The following is a 16779-nucleotide window of genomic DNA, read 5'->3' as shown; positions in this document are numbered from 1 at the left end:
TCTGAAAAAAGAAAAAGAAAAAAGAAGAATTGTGTTTGTCTGCGCTGAGGCATAGAAGACGAGTACCGAAGATAAGAGATGGAAAAAGATTACAGAGCAGAGAAGGGAGATTATCACATCTGAGAATATTTTGGTCTTTTTATCAAAGTCAGTACAAACCACAAGCCGCAGATCTACCATTAGCTGCAGCTTTATACAACTTCATTGTGTGACTTTAGCACCGTAATAAGGTCTCAAAGTAAATATTACCAACGGTGAACCACAGAGAGTCATGGTGGTGCACTGATGGCAGAAACACACACTGTGCTTGAAAAACAATTTGCTACAGGCTGGTAGTTGGCAAACAGAGCAGTGCGATGACATCACCTTTAGTGTGGACTAAAAGCACCTGCTTCAATATCCCCATTTCTTTCTCTCTCTCTCTCTCTCTCTCTTAACTGAAAGTCAATCAAAACTCAGTTGTTCGATTATACATGGGTTTGACTGTGTTCACCTTAACTAGATGGCAGTAGCAGCATTTGATTTGTACGTAAGTAAATGTCACATAGAAATACCCCATGTTAGTCTTTTACAGATTTTCAAATATGGCAAAGTCACCAAAATAGTTACAGAAGAAGTCATTGTGTCCTGCTTCAAAGGGCACAAATGCTTTCATCAACACACAGCCAGCAGCCTGGGGAGGTGAGAACTGATGAGAGCACAGTGATGAGGATGTTAAACTGGCAGGGACAGAACACGCCCCAGGGGACCAGGTGATTTTCTGTGACTCCAACTCACACTAAACACAGGACAACAACAACAAGATAAATGAGATAAGATCAACCTTATAAGTCCCTGAAGGGAAATTCAGGATTAATGAAATTATAGAGTTATTAACATTATTAATATTTATGGAGTGACGTTTGATAGACAACACAGAAATTGAATAAATAATTAGTTTATTAATTAGTTAGTTTAGTTAGTTTTTTTATTAATATCTTATAAATACTCTGATACTGCGGCCATTGCATTAATTTCAAACACATTTATTAATAGAGATCATTTCTCAAACAAAACATGGATTCAAAAAGGGAGTAAACCATGGATGATGGCAAAAAGTATTGCTGAAATCCTCTTTTTTATTATTAAAATGGGCACTGTAACATATATGGATCTCATAATGAGTAAATACAAGTTAAATGAATGATGGTATTTAATATCAACCACATTGCTCAGATTATTAAATATTGTTCCCCTGAACTGTTTTAATTGAATTTTGCTTCAAATTTGTTAGATACTACAAAATAACTCCTTCTCTCTGATGATAAACAACAGAAAACAAAGGATGCACAGAAAGACAGGTGGATGTGTAGAGATGTGGCCTCGGGGGAAGAGATGGGGTCATCTACTGTGGTCAACCCCCCTTCTGTCCAATATTTCAACATCCCACTTTTGGAGAGGACAAGGTTATTGAACATTTGCAGACAGGCCCTGGAGGAGGTTATGTTGTTCAAAGACAAACACAGCTTCACTCTCACACAAAAATCCTGTTGTGTGAGAGGACTATCCTCAAGGCTTGGCTTCTGTTGCATCTCAGCTCTGTAGCTCTAACACACTAGAACCCAGTCTTCTGGTTTTCCTTATCTGTTGTCCTACACAAGTCTTCCATCGTACACTAATCATTTTACCTTTCCACCCACCTTCACTATCTCTACCTGTACGTCTCTATCCCTATGATAAGAGAGAAAAGACCAGACCAGAGTAAACTCCATCAATCTGGGTACAGACATTCTTTTCTGAAAGTAAGACTATGCTTCTGTCTGTGCATTGGCACATGTTGATGCCTCCAGGCGTATCATCTACCAACACCATTATGCAGGACTAGAGATAAATAGGGAGGGTGTAGTCAATCAATTAATCAGCAGCAAAATGTAATTAATCCCACAGGCTGAGCACCAGCTGTAGAACAGCAGGCTCTTAACAGACCTAATGCTGTATTTTAACACAGTGCTTCACTCTCTTTAACAGCACCACCACCAGGGGATAAATATATCAAATGCATTGACAATTGAAGAGCATGCTGGCATTGTAAATGCATCCTAAAAGCTCCCCAATCAGCAATAATCAAACATAATGTTCACCAATAATTATATCCCTTGGCAACGGTTCCGACTGACCTTAGAGGCTACTGCTCTAACTGCTGCAGCACGAGTTACTGTTTAACAAGAGGGGAGATAAAGTGCAAAGACAGACAACTTGGTGACTGCATGGACTGAACTAAAATTACAAAACTTCTCTTTATAAATAAATAAAAAATCTTACATACGAAGTATGTAAGGGTTAGGGTAAATATATAGATTTGCATGAAGTGTTCATACAATGCTTTCTCTCCTGTTGTCTGATACATGCATGGTTTGTGCAGGTTCATGAGCAAGCAGAGCCAATTTCTACCAATTTGACTTCAGTCCTAAACAAGAGAAGAATTCAAAGCTCTGATCAAGCAGGCACAAACACAAGCTCTTGGCACAATACCAAAAAGCTGGACGACAGACAGAGAGAAAGAGAAGTGGGAAACGGTATGCAAAACATCCACATAAGCACTGCAAAGACAATAAAAGACTTTAGTCATGAATAGAGCTGTAGCATGGAGATGGGAAGACACAGACATGGATTTGATGAAGAAACAGGTTTGTGTGCTTTATGCTTACCTTAGAGTACTGTCTACGAAGACTGAAGCGCTGCACCATCCTGACTAACTGACGGACCTACAGCTGGACCCCCTGTTCTACTCCTCTTCACTCCCATCCTTCCAAAGTACACACCATCTCACAATGTACAGTCCACATTCACACACACACATACTGGAAATACACATGCTACCCTCCTCTCCAAACACTGATGTGCACACACATTTCTAGCCCACACAGCTTTACTATGCAAACACAAATGAGAAGACAGTAAGAGGGAGCAGATATAAAGACAGCTCAGCTGTGCTACCCTCTCCTCATATTCACAGTGATCCCCTGAGCTCTGTCGCTTTTACTCCTTGATACACTCACACAAGATGCTCACACCACATGGCTTTCAATGCACAAATGATCCCCTGTACACAGATTCTCAGAGTATCTGTAATGCAGACAAAAATGAGGTTTTACAGTCACACTTATACACACCCATCCACATCCTCTTGTGAAGACAGCATTGGTAACACATTCACACAGAGCTAGCGCTCAGCTCTCACTCATCTAGGACGAGGCAAGGTTGCCTCCAGCTTCCTGTCAGAGAGCTGAAGGGTGGGGTGAGGAGGAGGTTGTGGTTCAGAAGAAAAGGGAGGAGATGCAAGAGGAGGAGGGACTGGCTGACTGTGTTAAGTCTCTCCAGGGACAGAGGGGGACAGGCAGGGAGAGAACAAGGAAGATAATGCAAGTGGAGTGTAGAATGGAAAGAAAGGAAGAAGGAAAAAAAGACAGACAGGGTGACTATGAAAAGACAAGGATCACAATATTTATCACTTCTGACATACAATCACAAATTCAGTCCATATACCACCATCAGCCTACACTAACAGCAGGATGTCACACACCTCCAAGGTCACCACAATGTTTCTATGGCAACACATGCAGGGTGTAGTTCTAGCCAGCTTGCCACAACTTTCAGCGTAACCAAGGTGACAGCTTGGCTGACCTTAATGACATTGCTGTACTGCTGCGCAGAGACAGAGCTGTGATGCTAGCTAGAGATGAATGAAACAGGTTTTAATATCTGCCAAGGGGGAACAATTGATCACAAAAAGGTTGATGGTCGTATCGCAGCAGCATAACTACTGGAGCACAGATGAGTGGCTTTTAGCTCTGCTAAGTCACTCTGAGTGAGGTCTGTCAAATTTACCTCACGTATTAAAGCTATCAGCTAAGGTAGGTATCCATTCCTACCTGTGAACAGATACCCGGTTGTCACTTTGTGACACAGTGATACTGAGTCCTTGGCATGGCTTAATCATAACCCAAGGATCATGCTAGCCTACAACAAACATAAGGTTTTAATGCAGCCTCCACGTGAACTAGCACCAGTGCAGGTGACCTGACAGTTAGCTGATCTGACAGTGACCTCTGGTGGCAGACACAACAAACAACCAAAAGACTGTAAAGTATTGTGAGGTTTTAGGAAACCAATATCAACAATCATAAAACCTCTTTGCTTTTAATTTTCCAAAGGAAATATTTAAAAAATAGCAGTCCATACACTATTCTTGATAATCAGGATAAAACACACTGTGCTGTCTTCTATAAACCTGCTATCTGGCAATCAAATGTTATTTCAGTATTAGAATAAAAGATATTTATCCAAGCAGAAGAAAAAATATATGATTTAAAAAAATTCAAATTGGCATTTACTGTAAGGTTATGAAAAAAACGTTTGCTGTTTTTGTCTTAAAGTTTGTTCTTAAACAACAGATGCCTATATATATACTTTGTTTTTAAAACAGTTTTAGTGCAAAATTGATTCAGTTGAACCATATTATTGTTTCTGCACTGAGCTTCAGTAGAAGTATTGTAACACATACGGTATATGGATTTAGGTACTTGATTAGTCCAAGCCAGACTGCTGCTGTCTTAAATTAAGTTTTGGAAAAACGTCTAGTCACAGTTTCTGTCACTTACCCTGTCTGTCTCCTCTGTGGACTGGTATCCCGATGACAACACCACATCACTGCTGACGTATCCAGGGGCAGGGCTGCTGGGTGTGGTGTCAGTGGTGGAAGAGGAGCGTGGGCGTGTGGTATGATGCTGCGGATCGTGGGTGTTGCGGCGGTGTGGGGCCTGGGGGCTACCTCTCAGGAGAGGGTCACGGTCTCCGCTCCCAGATCCTGACCCAGACCCCTTAGTGCGCCGGCTCTGTAGGCTGGTCCCACGCCTCATCGTGCCCACTGCAGCTGAGCCCTGGCCAGCTGCAGAAGGAACCACAGGAGCATATAATTCAGAGTCAGGACAGCAGGATCCCAAGGCATCCTCAGGGGAAGAGAGCGAGGTGCCACCTGCTGACACTAGAGAGGAAGATGAGGAGGAAGACAAGGAAGTGATGGTAGGGCGGGAGAGGGAGAGGCGTCTACGCTGGAACAGCTGTCTCAGTCCCTGGCCAATAACCCCCATGCTTTCCCTGGCATTCTGGCTCATCCTACAGAACGAGGGGTGCTCTGACTGGGATGAGGCCCTCTTCAACCCTGGGCCTTGAAAACCCCCTGCTTGAGCTTCAGGACCTGAAGTGGGGCCCACCCACACTGGCTTCCTCTGACTGTTGTTCCCTTGCGGCATATGGCCCTGCTGACTTCTCATGAATGGCTGGGAGGATTTGTCCTATTAAACAGAACACTAACACTTGTCCTTCTATTTGTCAGGCATGCAGAAAAGGACAGTGTGGTGTGGAGAGAGGACTAGGGTACAGTACAACAAAGAACAATGGAAGTGGAGATGGGATTGTCTGATGGGTTTGGTCAGCTCAGTGGCAGTCAGGGGGATGAATCCAATGAGGGTGCATGCATCTTTGATTCAGGAAGAAGTGGCCATGCTGGTCTAGCACAAAGAGAGAGGAGATTATGAGAGGCTGGAATGTTGCCCAAATCCACAGACGTGCAAAGCCTGATTTTCACTTCAATTAATGACCATTTGTATCCATGAAATTTCATACAAATGGAGTTTTGTAGTCTGAAGGCTACAATGCATTAATCTGAACTAAAATATTAATAAGAATAAGTAACTTTCCATTTGTAATTTGAATATAATATTAGTTCTCCATCATCACTTGAAGATGCATTTAGACAGGCTGCATTGATTACAGCTGTGCTAGTCCTCTGAATTATTCAGCATTTACTGAGACAATGTTTCATGAGTAAACACACATACAGTAATAAAGGTAAGCATGCTATAAAGAAGTTAGCTAGCATGACACAAAGATAAAAAATAAAGCATAAAACAATTCAAAGTTGACACAAGTAGGATAAGGAAATGGTCAACTAGGAGGGGGATGGGGTGAGAAGACTAAAGAAAAGGACGCAAAGCAGAATAAAGAAGTAACAGTGAAAAAGAGAAGATGGTTCACATGAGAAGAAGAAAAACCCACCTACCATCAGCCCAGCTGTCAGCCTAGTGTGACTCACTCTTGAGGATTACCTGAGAGGGGGTGGGTAGACGAAGGGGAAACAAAGACAGAAGAACAACAAATGTTAAGATAACTTCAAACTTTAATGCATTCACTGATATCTAGATACTCAAACCATTGCATATTTCACTCAAATTGCAATGAATGACTATTTCCATTGTAAGCTGTAAACATCCTGAGAATATTGCACAGAATATGTGTAATTCTGAGAGATGTGTGTGTTGGTGTGTGTTCCTTCAGGGACTCAATATCCCCAAAGGCATCTCTTTCTTCTCCTGTTATATTATCAAGAGAAAAGGGTTTCTGGGTTAGTAAAAACTAACAATGCAGTGTCACAAACGCAGAACACAGTGCATGATCACCTCCTGTAGTCTTACACACTGCCTGGCTGAATATAGAAAAAAAAGAAAAAAGAATAGACAGCTGATAAAATATAAGCTGTCTTCCTCAAGACAGAATCTTATTGGTGGAAATGTGATCTCACAGACAGACAGACTGAGCTTCCCTGCAACATCAATAGATGCTCACAAGTAAAACAAGTGAAGTAGAAACATTTAAAGCCTGGAACAAACTGTTACATACTCAAACTACAGAACTCTCAGATCATGAAGAATAACAAAGTTGGGCAGACAGACACACTCATATACACAACTGCAGAAATGCAAATATTGCTGCAACAGAATTGATCACATCACTATGAATACAATCAGTTGTTCAGCTTTATACCAGGTCCAGAGCATGAAGCTACTTGCAGGTAACATTATCTCTTTTCATAATGGCCACACTGTCACTGCCATGAAAAGGTGTGCGCACACAAAACACAGTCACACAGCAGTTTTTACTGTCTACATAAGCTGATCTCAACTCTGCTCTTGTGTGATCTTTTCAGTTAAATAAGCACATTCATGCCGGAAGATACTGATGTGCTTAATTCAGAGACTGCATGTTAGTATGGTGCTGCCAATCATTTAAAAGTGAAAGTTGCTGCCAGCGTCTGAGAGAGTGAGACAAAGAGAATGGGGGGTATGGTGGCTGGTGGGTGTGGGTGAGCAGAGCAGGTGTTGAACAGGTTCACTTTAGTCACCTGCTAGCTGGCTGCTGCCTCTAGGACTCTAGATATTGGGCTATCAACAATAAGACAGAGTCTTTCATACTGATAATAACAGGTTCAACTTTGTATTCTTACTGATTACAGCTAACTAATTAGTTTTTTTCATTCTTCAGTGAATGTATGGTAGGCCTACATCATCATGACAAATTAACATCAAGCTATCAAAAATACACTGCTGTGTTACTACATTTTTCACAAAATGAGATATAGAAAGAGCGATATCAGTGTACCAGACCATATATACAAATGTTAACATTTTAATAAAGTAGTTGATTTAGCATCACTGTGTATTGGTTTCTTAACTGCCTGAATCAAATTTTGTTTGCCTCTGTTTTTTTTTTTTTGTGAAATGCCTTTCTACAGCCCAATGTGGAAATAAGTAAAAACTTGCAGATGCCTGCAATTTATACATATACCAGTTTGTCCAAGCGAAAAAGCACTTATTAACAGTCAAGTATACACATGTAACATAATCAAGTACACATATACACATGCACACACAGCTACAGTAGTAGACAGAATTTTCAGTCACACTGACGTGTGAATTATTATGAAGGAGCACTGTGCAGTTGTTTTGGATCTGGTTGGCCGAGGGGTGAACGAAAGTTAATCCTGTCCCGAAGCTAAAGTTGAACCTGAAGCCCTGTTGCAACCACTGTGCCCATCCCTCCCTCTCTGTCTCTAAATCCCTCCTTCATCCCCAAGCTGATCCCAATGCTAGATTGGATGTTTTCTTGATTGTCTACGTTTTTATATTTAAACTAAATCCTCTTTCATGAGCCTTTAGAGGACAAAGCTTTATTGTCAGACTTGGTATGGATGCTTGTGTATGTGTGAGAGCTCTGCACCTTTGTTCAATTTAAGCAAGGCTGGTCAGAAAGAACACCAGATGGGTCTTCGAATGATGACAGTGCTGTCTGAAAACTAATTCATTGCACAACATTACTATTTTGACAGTGTATACAACAGGAGTGTTATATTACACTTCTAAAAATCTGATAAAATTACGGAAAATATAGCAAAAAACTTTAAATACCTCAGATTATCAAAACTGTTATAGTCGGTATAGTAGGTGATCCTCCCATCACAGTTTTTTCACACCCCTCGGTATCTTGGTGTATCTATGCCTTGTCCACCACAGAAACTGTTCAGTGATAAACAGGTGGCACTGGCAGCTGAGGTCAGTAGCCTCAATGAGTCAGTATGTTTGTCATATATGTCACAATGGCATCAAAGGCGGATGGCAAAAATCCTGCGGACAATGGCCTCAACAGAACCATGTCACACTTACCCATGCCCTCATACAAATACACAAACACACCCTTGTCCCCTAGCTCATTCCATTCAATTAAACTGTCAGTTGTCTGGTCCTGCTGTCATTGTCTTTGGCCAGCTAAACCAGAGAGATGGTGAAAGCTCAGCAGAGCTCTGGTGCTAGCAGAAAAAAACATGATGCACACATTCATTTTGAAATTATAAATAAACCATAGAGGTATTGTGATTAATACCTTAGTAAGTCTCTGCTTAAACAAACTGTTATGCTACATAAATATTCGGAAATCGAATCCATTTTCATTTCCGAACGAGAATGTGATCATTTAGTAGGTGGCTAAGCCCCAGAGTTACAAATACAAAAGTGAAAGCTCAAATAGCTAAGCAATGAAACACACTGTAATATTTCCCAGAATTTTCCAAATCAATTATCTGCAAAACAACCTGATAAAAGTTTCTTGTCTATCTGTTCTGTTTAAATATAATCTTCACAAAAAATGTGTTACATCTAGGCATGACCTGAAACTGAAGCACCCATGATGTTATTCAATGCTGAACATACAGTCAGTTAACTCAAAGTATGTCCATAGCTTAAACAAGCCCATGCAGTGTTTCCAGAAGAGTCTGAGAACTGGGGTTGAATAGACCACTCTTTGTTTCGACTCGGGCACACACAGGTCCATTGCCACTCTTTGTGCTGTGCCTCTTTCACTGACAGACACACATCAATAAGAGAGGAATTAGGCCAGAGAGTTCTGGCAGCAATATTTATGTGTGAGCGCATACACGAACGCGTGTCTGTATATGTGTCAGAAAAGGAGCCATTTGAATTGTGTGAAAATGTGTACATGTGTACAAACCTGTGTGTGTGTGTGTGTGTGTGTGTGTGTGTGTTGTCTTTGACCATGGAAACTGTACCATATCTCATTCAGCAGCTGCATAATGACAGCATAGGCAGGAAACGGGAACAATCGTTATTGTATTTCTGTATGTGTGTGTGTGTGTGCGTGTGTGTGTGTGTGTGTGTGTGTCTGTGGCAGGGAGGGAGAGCATAGCACAGTTGTGTCAGTTCTGACAATGCAGGAGATGACTTCAGCATATTGCAAAATGTGTGATAAGATGGTAAGAGTGGGTAAGTAAGAAAAGAGAGACAATAGATGACAAAGGGAGTAAAACAGGTCAGACTGTCTCAATAGCATCTGACGGTCCACAGCATGCTTTGCCTGACAGTGTCAGGTTCAGCTTGGACACTAAGCACAAAGTGTATCTGAAGAAGGAGGTGAATGGCAGGTAGTTCCCTGACAGAGGTAGGCACAACGCCCTATTGTGCAAGATAAAACCCACAGGGAGGCCTTGCTGCCAAAGTTACACTTAGCTTTCCAGGAACAGGACAAACCAGAAGATATTACATATTCATTACCTCATATGGACATAAAAAAAACATTTGCCTAATATTAATGTGATTTGCTTAATCTTATCCCAGACAGGTTTTCAAAACTTAGAAGGAAATATGTTGGTTGCTTGTACATTTGTCAAAAAGACAACTAGTGGCAACTAGTTCACACTTGGTATTTGTATGAAACTATCTACATTTGTTCTGTCTTGAACGTGTGAAAATATGTCTTAATATTACTGATTTGATATAGTCTCTTAGGTAACAGGACACCATCTGTAACTATATCCATTACTACCACCACCCACTAATTTTACAGCAAATATCTATTAAATCTAGATGTCAAAAGGAAATATACATATGCACACATATACTCAATAGACACACATACACTCACACAAAGGGAACTACAGGTGATATATTGGCTGTGAAGCAAGTCTGAGTCATCTACAACAGTCTGTGGAGTGGGAAGCTACAAAGACAACCTTTCTAAGAAATTTATTTAAATTCCATTTCCATAGAGGATATAATATAGGATATAATAAATATTTTTATGACTGTATAGGGCCATAAAAAATATACAAATCTCTGATGTATAGGTTGCACAGAGCAGTTGTTGACAAATATCAACAGCAGGACAATGATGTGAAACTGTCTATGAGTATTAAAAATTTAGACTTGACAGGTCTGTATGTTTACTAGAGAGGGCTTGTTTAAAGGACACCTAATGAATAATTCACTATGTGCACAGAACTGACATGTCCATATTTACTGCAACACTAATGGGTCTGCCCTAATGCAAAGTGATGTTTTCAGAAACACATTCTTGGTATTTACTCATACCGATCAGCCACAATGTTAAAACCAATGACAGGTGAAATTAATAGCATTACTATTTTGCTACAATGGCAACTGTGAAGAGGTGGGAGATGTTAGGCAGCTAGTCAGTTCTTGAAGCTGATGTGTTGGAGGTAGGAAAAATGGGCAAACCTTATTATCTGACTTTGTGATGGATAGATGGGTCAGAGCATCTCAAGGCATTGATACAGATGCTACTTTGAGTAACCAACACCTTATTAACTCAAACACAGTCTGAGATCCTCTCACTGAGATCTAGTGATATCTACACCTGTAGGTCTGGGCTAAAAACCAGAGACAGCTGGGCATTAGCAGTTAGGACTAGACTCTGGAATGACTTTGGGGAGGAGATTGGACAGGCTGCTTCTGTTTCAATATTTAAATCTCTCTTGAAAATCCACTTATGTAAAAAAGCCTTTTGTTGAATATTATGAAATATGTGCTGCATTCTGTAATACGTTTGAGTAATGATGTTAAGTTGTAAAGCACTTTGTAACTTGTTTATGAAAAATCTAATGTAAATAAAGTTTCAACGTGTACCACCTATCTAAACAGTTGTAGGCCATGTTCACACTTAATGGCTATTGCCATCAGGGTGTTGCATGGAGGCCCCACCTCACAACTTACATATACTGTATGTTGTTTACAGGACTTTTACAACATATATGCCCCGACAGGTCAGAGCTACACAACATTAGCCATGTGGTTTTAATGTTGCAGACAGATGTATATAAAAGGGTCTTTCCAGTGGACAATGACAGAGGTAAGTAGATTATGTAATACATTAGAGCACTGCAAAGTGTCCCTTACTTACTAACCTGCTAGGTGTTTAACAGTGGCCAGGCCTCCAACTTGGCCAACACAGCTCATATTCCACCCGCTTTGGCAGAGCATCATCATCTGTCAACAGGCTGGAAACCACCTACACACCAGCTGAAATCTCATACCAGAGATGTGTTAAAGGCGCACAGCCCTAAGGAATGGGAAAGGTAATGTGTGTCGGGGTCAACACATACTTTGTGTGACTATAGACAGGTTATCAGGCCATACAGTACCTGGCTCTCCATGGCACCAGTGCATGATGACACATTACACAATCACCTCATCGTCACTTAAATACCTTCAGTCACATCCCCGAGGTCAGGTAACCAGACACCCCTGTAGCTCACTAAATGGGATAGTGGGAATCAGCACTTTCAAGCTCTGGTCTTGAAGCTGCTACTATGAGCGTGATATTGGGTTTAGCACGTAGGCTGTAGGTCAACAATATCAAATCCATTTAGTTTGAATAGAATACTCTCTTCTCTTCTAAAATCTGACATCTACCATATAACGACAAACTTTTACAAAGAGTGAAATTTACTGTAAGGTAAGAACTGACTGATCACATTATATTCCATCAATTAATCCAATAAAAGTGACTTTAAAGAACAGCTTGACAGGTTTTTAAGTTTATTTAAAAAATAGTCAGGTGCCCATTCAAACAATGACTGCAGTAATAAGTCATCCTGTCTATAGTAGCCACAAATCAAGTCTCTGGATAATCTAATGGATTTTAAAACTTATTTTAACATGTTAATGACCACCAGGAGACAAGGAAAGCTTGCTTCTAATTCTCACAGTGCTACTGTTGATATATTTCCACAGTAGTTTGATCATTCACTGACTCACAATGGCCAGCACAGCATTCAGTGGATTAGAGGATGTCCGATTTTCTCTGTAATTCCTCTTCCTCTCACATGCTGTATGTAAAGCAATCTATATGATATTTGTTTATTCATCAACACATTGGGCATAAAGATACACATAGAAAATGCTTGAAGAAACTGCCTGAGCCCCACATTAGCAGCAGGAATACATGTTTTCAGAGACGAGGACTGTGGATTTTGTAACCCCTCATTTAGATTAGTCAGGAAGGGATCGTTTAATGGCAAGTATGAACATGAGCAATGATTTCAGCCAAGTAAGTAAAAGCATATTACCACGTAACTGTTTGTTTGAGGAACACTTGAAATATTGTGAATCTACCATAATACTAAAACATGGTCCCCTGCCCTTTTTTGAAGTGCAAACCCTTGTGACACAGTGTGACCCCTGCCTCTTTTCTGCCTCAACTGTTAAACAGGAAGGGATCAGAGAGAAACCGACAGCTCGTTGCTACTAGAAACCACAGTCTTTATAAAGGAATTTCACCTTCAAGTGTGGGAGTCAGTACTACTGAAGAGAAGAAGCCCAGACTGTCCACAGCATAAATGGCATGGATGATACAAACTTTTTACTTGTATCGCTTTCGATAGCATCTAAATGAAGTTGCACTATGTCACCTTTGCTCTGCTCTACTCATTCAAACAGCCCTGCTGGAAGAGGAAGGCAGAGGGACAGGGGGAGAGAAAAAGAAAGAGAGGGGGGGAGTCAGAGAGAGGCCAAACGATGCCGACATTGTTTAGGCTCTACCGATGTGAAAAGAATTATCTTGAGCTTTTAAATCTCTTACTGAACATTTAGCATAATTTGTTCGGAAAAACAGACAAAGAAAATTTGCAAAGCTCAACTTCACAAAAACATCATTAGATAATGGAGCATCACCCGTCACAGTTTCAGTGACACAGTTTCACTTCAGTGTTGTGTGTATGCAGTAAAAATGGAAGTGACAGTGAACATTTCCAAGAACATCTTTTTAGAGGTTAAACACATTATACCTTTCAGGTATATATAATATTTAATAAAAATCTGATAGCCTAAGAAATGTATTTATTTAATATTATTTTAACTAAACAGAAAAATGAGGTAACACGAACAGGTTCATCTGTGCGCTACCAACCAGAAAAAGTTACTACTGGAGCAACAAAAACACAATCCCTCACTGGCTTCCAAACTCACAATTACGTCCAATGGAATGCAAAACAAGCTGGCGGTGCAACTGCTGACACACTTAGATAGACATAGAGACCGATGTCTCATACATGCTGGCCATGCTACAATCTATCACAGGGCAAATGAGTCTGTGCAAGATAAACACACTCAAATTTCCCTTTCCTCTCAGAAAAACGTATTTAAACAAACATACTAATATCTTTTGTTTAACTTTTCTTAATCGAAAAAAGAGTTTCTCATTGACAATATACAAAAATAAATGGAATTGTATATAGGACAACAGTATTTATTACAGTATATATTACTGTTATAACAATTGTATGACAAGGAGAAATGTATTGCTCATTGGTTGCCTAATAATTTCACTGTATTGTAACCAAATGTTAATGGCACAGCCTACTAGACACATGTACTGTACCTTGTTATATTTAATGTAATCACAAGACTACAGTCAGTCTACATGAGACATGATGTAATACACCAATAAATCACTGCCTTTCTCTTCTATGGAAAAACGCTTAACTTGAATGCACTCAATGCATTATTTTTGTATTTGGAGCTTTGTTGTGATGAAGCTTCCTGTACACACAACCAATTAATCAGCAGCATTGATAGCCAACCAAGCATACAGCAAGCTGTGTGATCTGATCTAGGATAAGGACATCTTCACCAAATCCACTGCTGAAGCATTAGATGAAGCTGAGCACAAAACAGACAAGAAGCAACTCCATTTTTAAAAACTACTGAGTTCTATTTTGTAAGCATCCTATACACAAACACACATACATCTACACACAAACACATTTCACTCATACAAAGACTTTCAATTCTGCGCTCAGCTCCCAACAGGGAAGGCACAACGTGAGTGCAGTGGGAACAGGAGGAGGCGGAGGAGGAGGAGGAGGGAAGCGTCATCATGGTGGTCTGACCATCGAAGTGAGACATGAATGGCTGCGTTAGCATTGCCCTGAAGGGGCAGTCAAGCTCTCAGCGACTTAGCAGAGTATGCTAAACAGATATTAGGATATATCATGTCATATCAGATCCTCCCAGCCTTTACATGTGTGCATCTGTACATGCAGTGCAGTGTCAAAACCACCAGGTTATAAAAATGGTCAGAGACGAGACAAGCAAACAGAAAGCATGAATAGAGTAAGTAGATGAAAACAAACCTTCACTCCATAATTATGATGCTGGAGCAGCTTTCCTTCATTGCAGGGGAGATGACGACCTGCAACATCAGGCCCACAGGTCTTCAACAAAGAAGAGAGAAAAAAAAAAAAAGTGAGATGGAAACTGTAATCCTCTAAATGCTTCCTTGGCACTTTACTCTGCGTCTGCCTGCCTCCTGTATGCCTGTGTGTGAGAGAGTGCATGAGTCTATTTGTCTCCCAGACACAGATAATAATAGGCTGCACAAAAAAGAAGAATACTAGGCATCAGATGTAATGAGGCTGCGGATGTCCATCCTCTCCAGGCCATGAAAAGTCTTTAGTCCAGTTGATTGCATTAGCCAGTTGAGACTAAAATAAACTCAGCTGAAGGTTTATTAAAATTTGTGTAGGTTGCAAGAAACTGGCAAGCCCCTGGCTAATGTCCCGAGCCAGAGGGAAATATCAACAATGACAGCACTATAGTAAATAAAAGCAGCTCAAATTAATTCTGCTTCCATATTAGCTAGTAAAGTTACACAACTTGAAGGTAAGCTTAGAAGAAGAAAAAAACACATACTGTTTTTGCATTGGATCGCCTACTATATGTGTAATATATCAAAACAGTAGTAGCTTATTCCACAACCTCGCAATTATGTTGTTATTAAGGTACCCAAGCTAAACGCACCCCATTAGACTGATGACAGTTATGAAATATAGCTAAGTTAAGTCTCAACACTCGCCAGATAACACGCTGCAGATATAAACTAACCCTTCGTGTGTTGCTGTGAAGAGACATGAAGCATGGCCTGTAAAGCTGAATCACAAACAGCTGTAATGTTCAAACTTATGTCAGTGTTGTCAGTGTTGTCAGTGAGCAGCAGCAGCAGCAGCAGCAGCAGCAGCAGCAGCAGCAGCAGCGTGTTAACGGACGCGGCTTCACAGTCCCGTTAGTGTCATTGGACATAGCTGCTGTGCACAATGACACAAATATCGACACACCGCTCACTAACAGCCTTTCCTCACGACACAGCGCCGCGGCAAATCACGCACACGCGTCCGCTGACGGGAAAACAGCCCGAAAAAAAAACTACACTAAACACATATTTGACACTTACACGAGTGATAGCAAACTGTTGGAGCCGACACAGACGTCCAGCGGCCGATCCCCCTCCTCCGAGTGCGTACGTCCCTCCGTCCGCCCTGCCTCCCCATTCTGACGTAATGGCGTAAGACGCAGCCTAGCGTGAACGGAACCAAAGATTGTCGTCGTGCCGGGATGCATCACTCGCATGTCTAAAAACCGCCTGCAAAAACAGACTTTCATGTTGCTGTTAGTAGTTTAATTAAGAAACTCATGTACACAAAATGACCACATGTTATGCTTTAATTCTTCTTATTTCAGACTTGGAGAATCAGGTGGGAAAATGAATTGTTATAGGCTATCAAACCAAGCTGATTACATTAAAGAATAGGTTCGCCATCTTTCAATCTGCACCTTTAATTGAGCATTTAGCGCACAAAATAGTCGACTGATCACTTAGTCAATGGAAAATGCTCAGATGATCAAGTTGTTCACTAAACGTAAATGCTTAAACATTACACAGCTTTTCAATTATGAGAATTTTCTGCTTTTGTTATTATTGTTTAGACAAAACAAGCAATGACGTGCACTTTTCTTACTACTACATTTGTGATTGTTTTTCTTTGGTTATGCAAAAACCACAAGACAAACCTAATAAAAATGTGTCTTACCTAGACAATGGGACACTGCAGCAGTGACACAGGGTGGATATTTTGTTTAACCATCAGTGAGATTGTACATGCACGATTAAAAGTTATAAAAGGGTGCTTCGAAGGGCTTCATCTCTATACAGCAGCCACAAAAAACAAACAAACAAAATTATATAACCACCTACTACTCCAACAGGAAAATAACATTTGTAGATCCTATATTATCATTATCATCCCAAAGGATAACAAAA

General features: G+C 40.6%; 1 protein-coding gene across 6 annotated transcripts in view; it reads right to left on the bottom strand.

Moving 5' to 3' along the window:
* tmcc1a (transmembrane and coiled-coil domain family 1a) overlaps nucleotides 1–15966 on the bottom strand; it is a 35519-nt gene extending 19553 nt beyond the window's left edge. Inside the window, exons 1-4 of one of the 6 annotated variants that reach the window (XM_026368140.1) lie at nucleotides 15913–15966; nucleotides 14816–14896; nucleotides 6097–6146; nucleotides 4641–4927 (exon numbers count right to left, since the gene is read on the bottom strand). In XM_026368140.1, coding sequence (XP_026223925.1) covers nucleotides 4641–4927; nucleotides 6097–6103 — 294 coding nt within the window. In that variant the 5' untranslated portion in view covers nucleotides 6104–6146; nucleotides 14816–14896; nucleotides 15913–15966. Of the gene's footprint in view, nucleotides 1–2687; nucleotides 3151–4640; nucleotides 5550–6096; nucleotides 6147–8282; nucleotides 8380–14815; nucleotides 14897–15912 lie in introns of those variants that run through there. The other 5 variants (XM_026368137.1, XM_026368138.1, XM_026368141.1 and 2 more) reach the window with 5 other exon arrangements.
* Nucleotides 15967–16779: the final 813 nt, after the last annotated feature.

Source organism: Anabas testudineus, chromosome 7 (assembly GCF_900324465.2).
Source record: "Anabas testudineus chromosome 7, fAnaTes1.2, whole genome shotgun sequence".
NCBI classification, from domain to species: Eukaryota; Metazoa; Chordata; class Actinopteri; order Anabantiformes; family Anabantidae; genus Anabas; species Anabas testudineus.
Note: the sequence above shows the minus strand (reverse complement) of the source record. Positions and strands in the feature narration are given on the sequence as shown.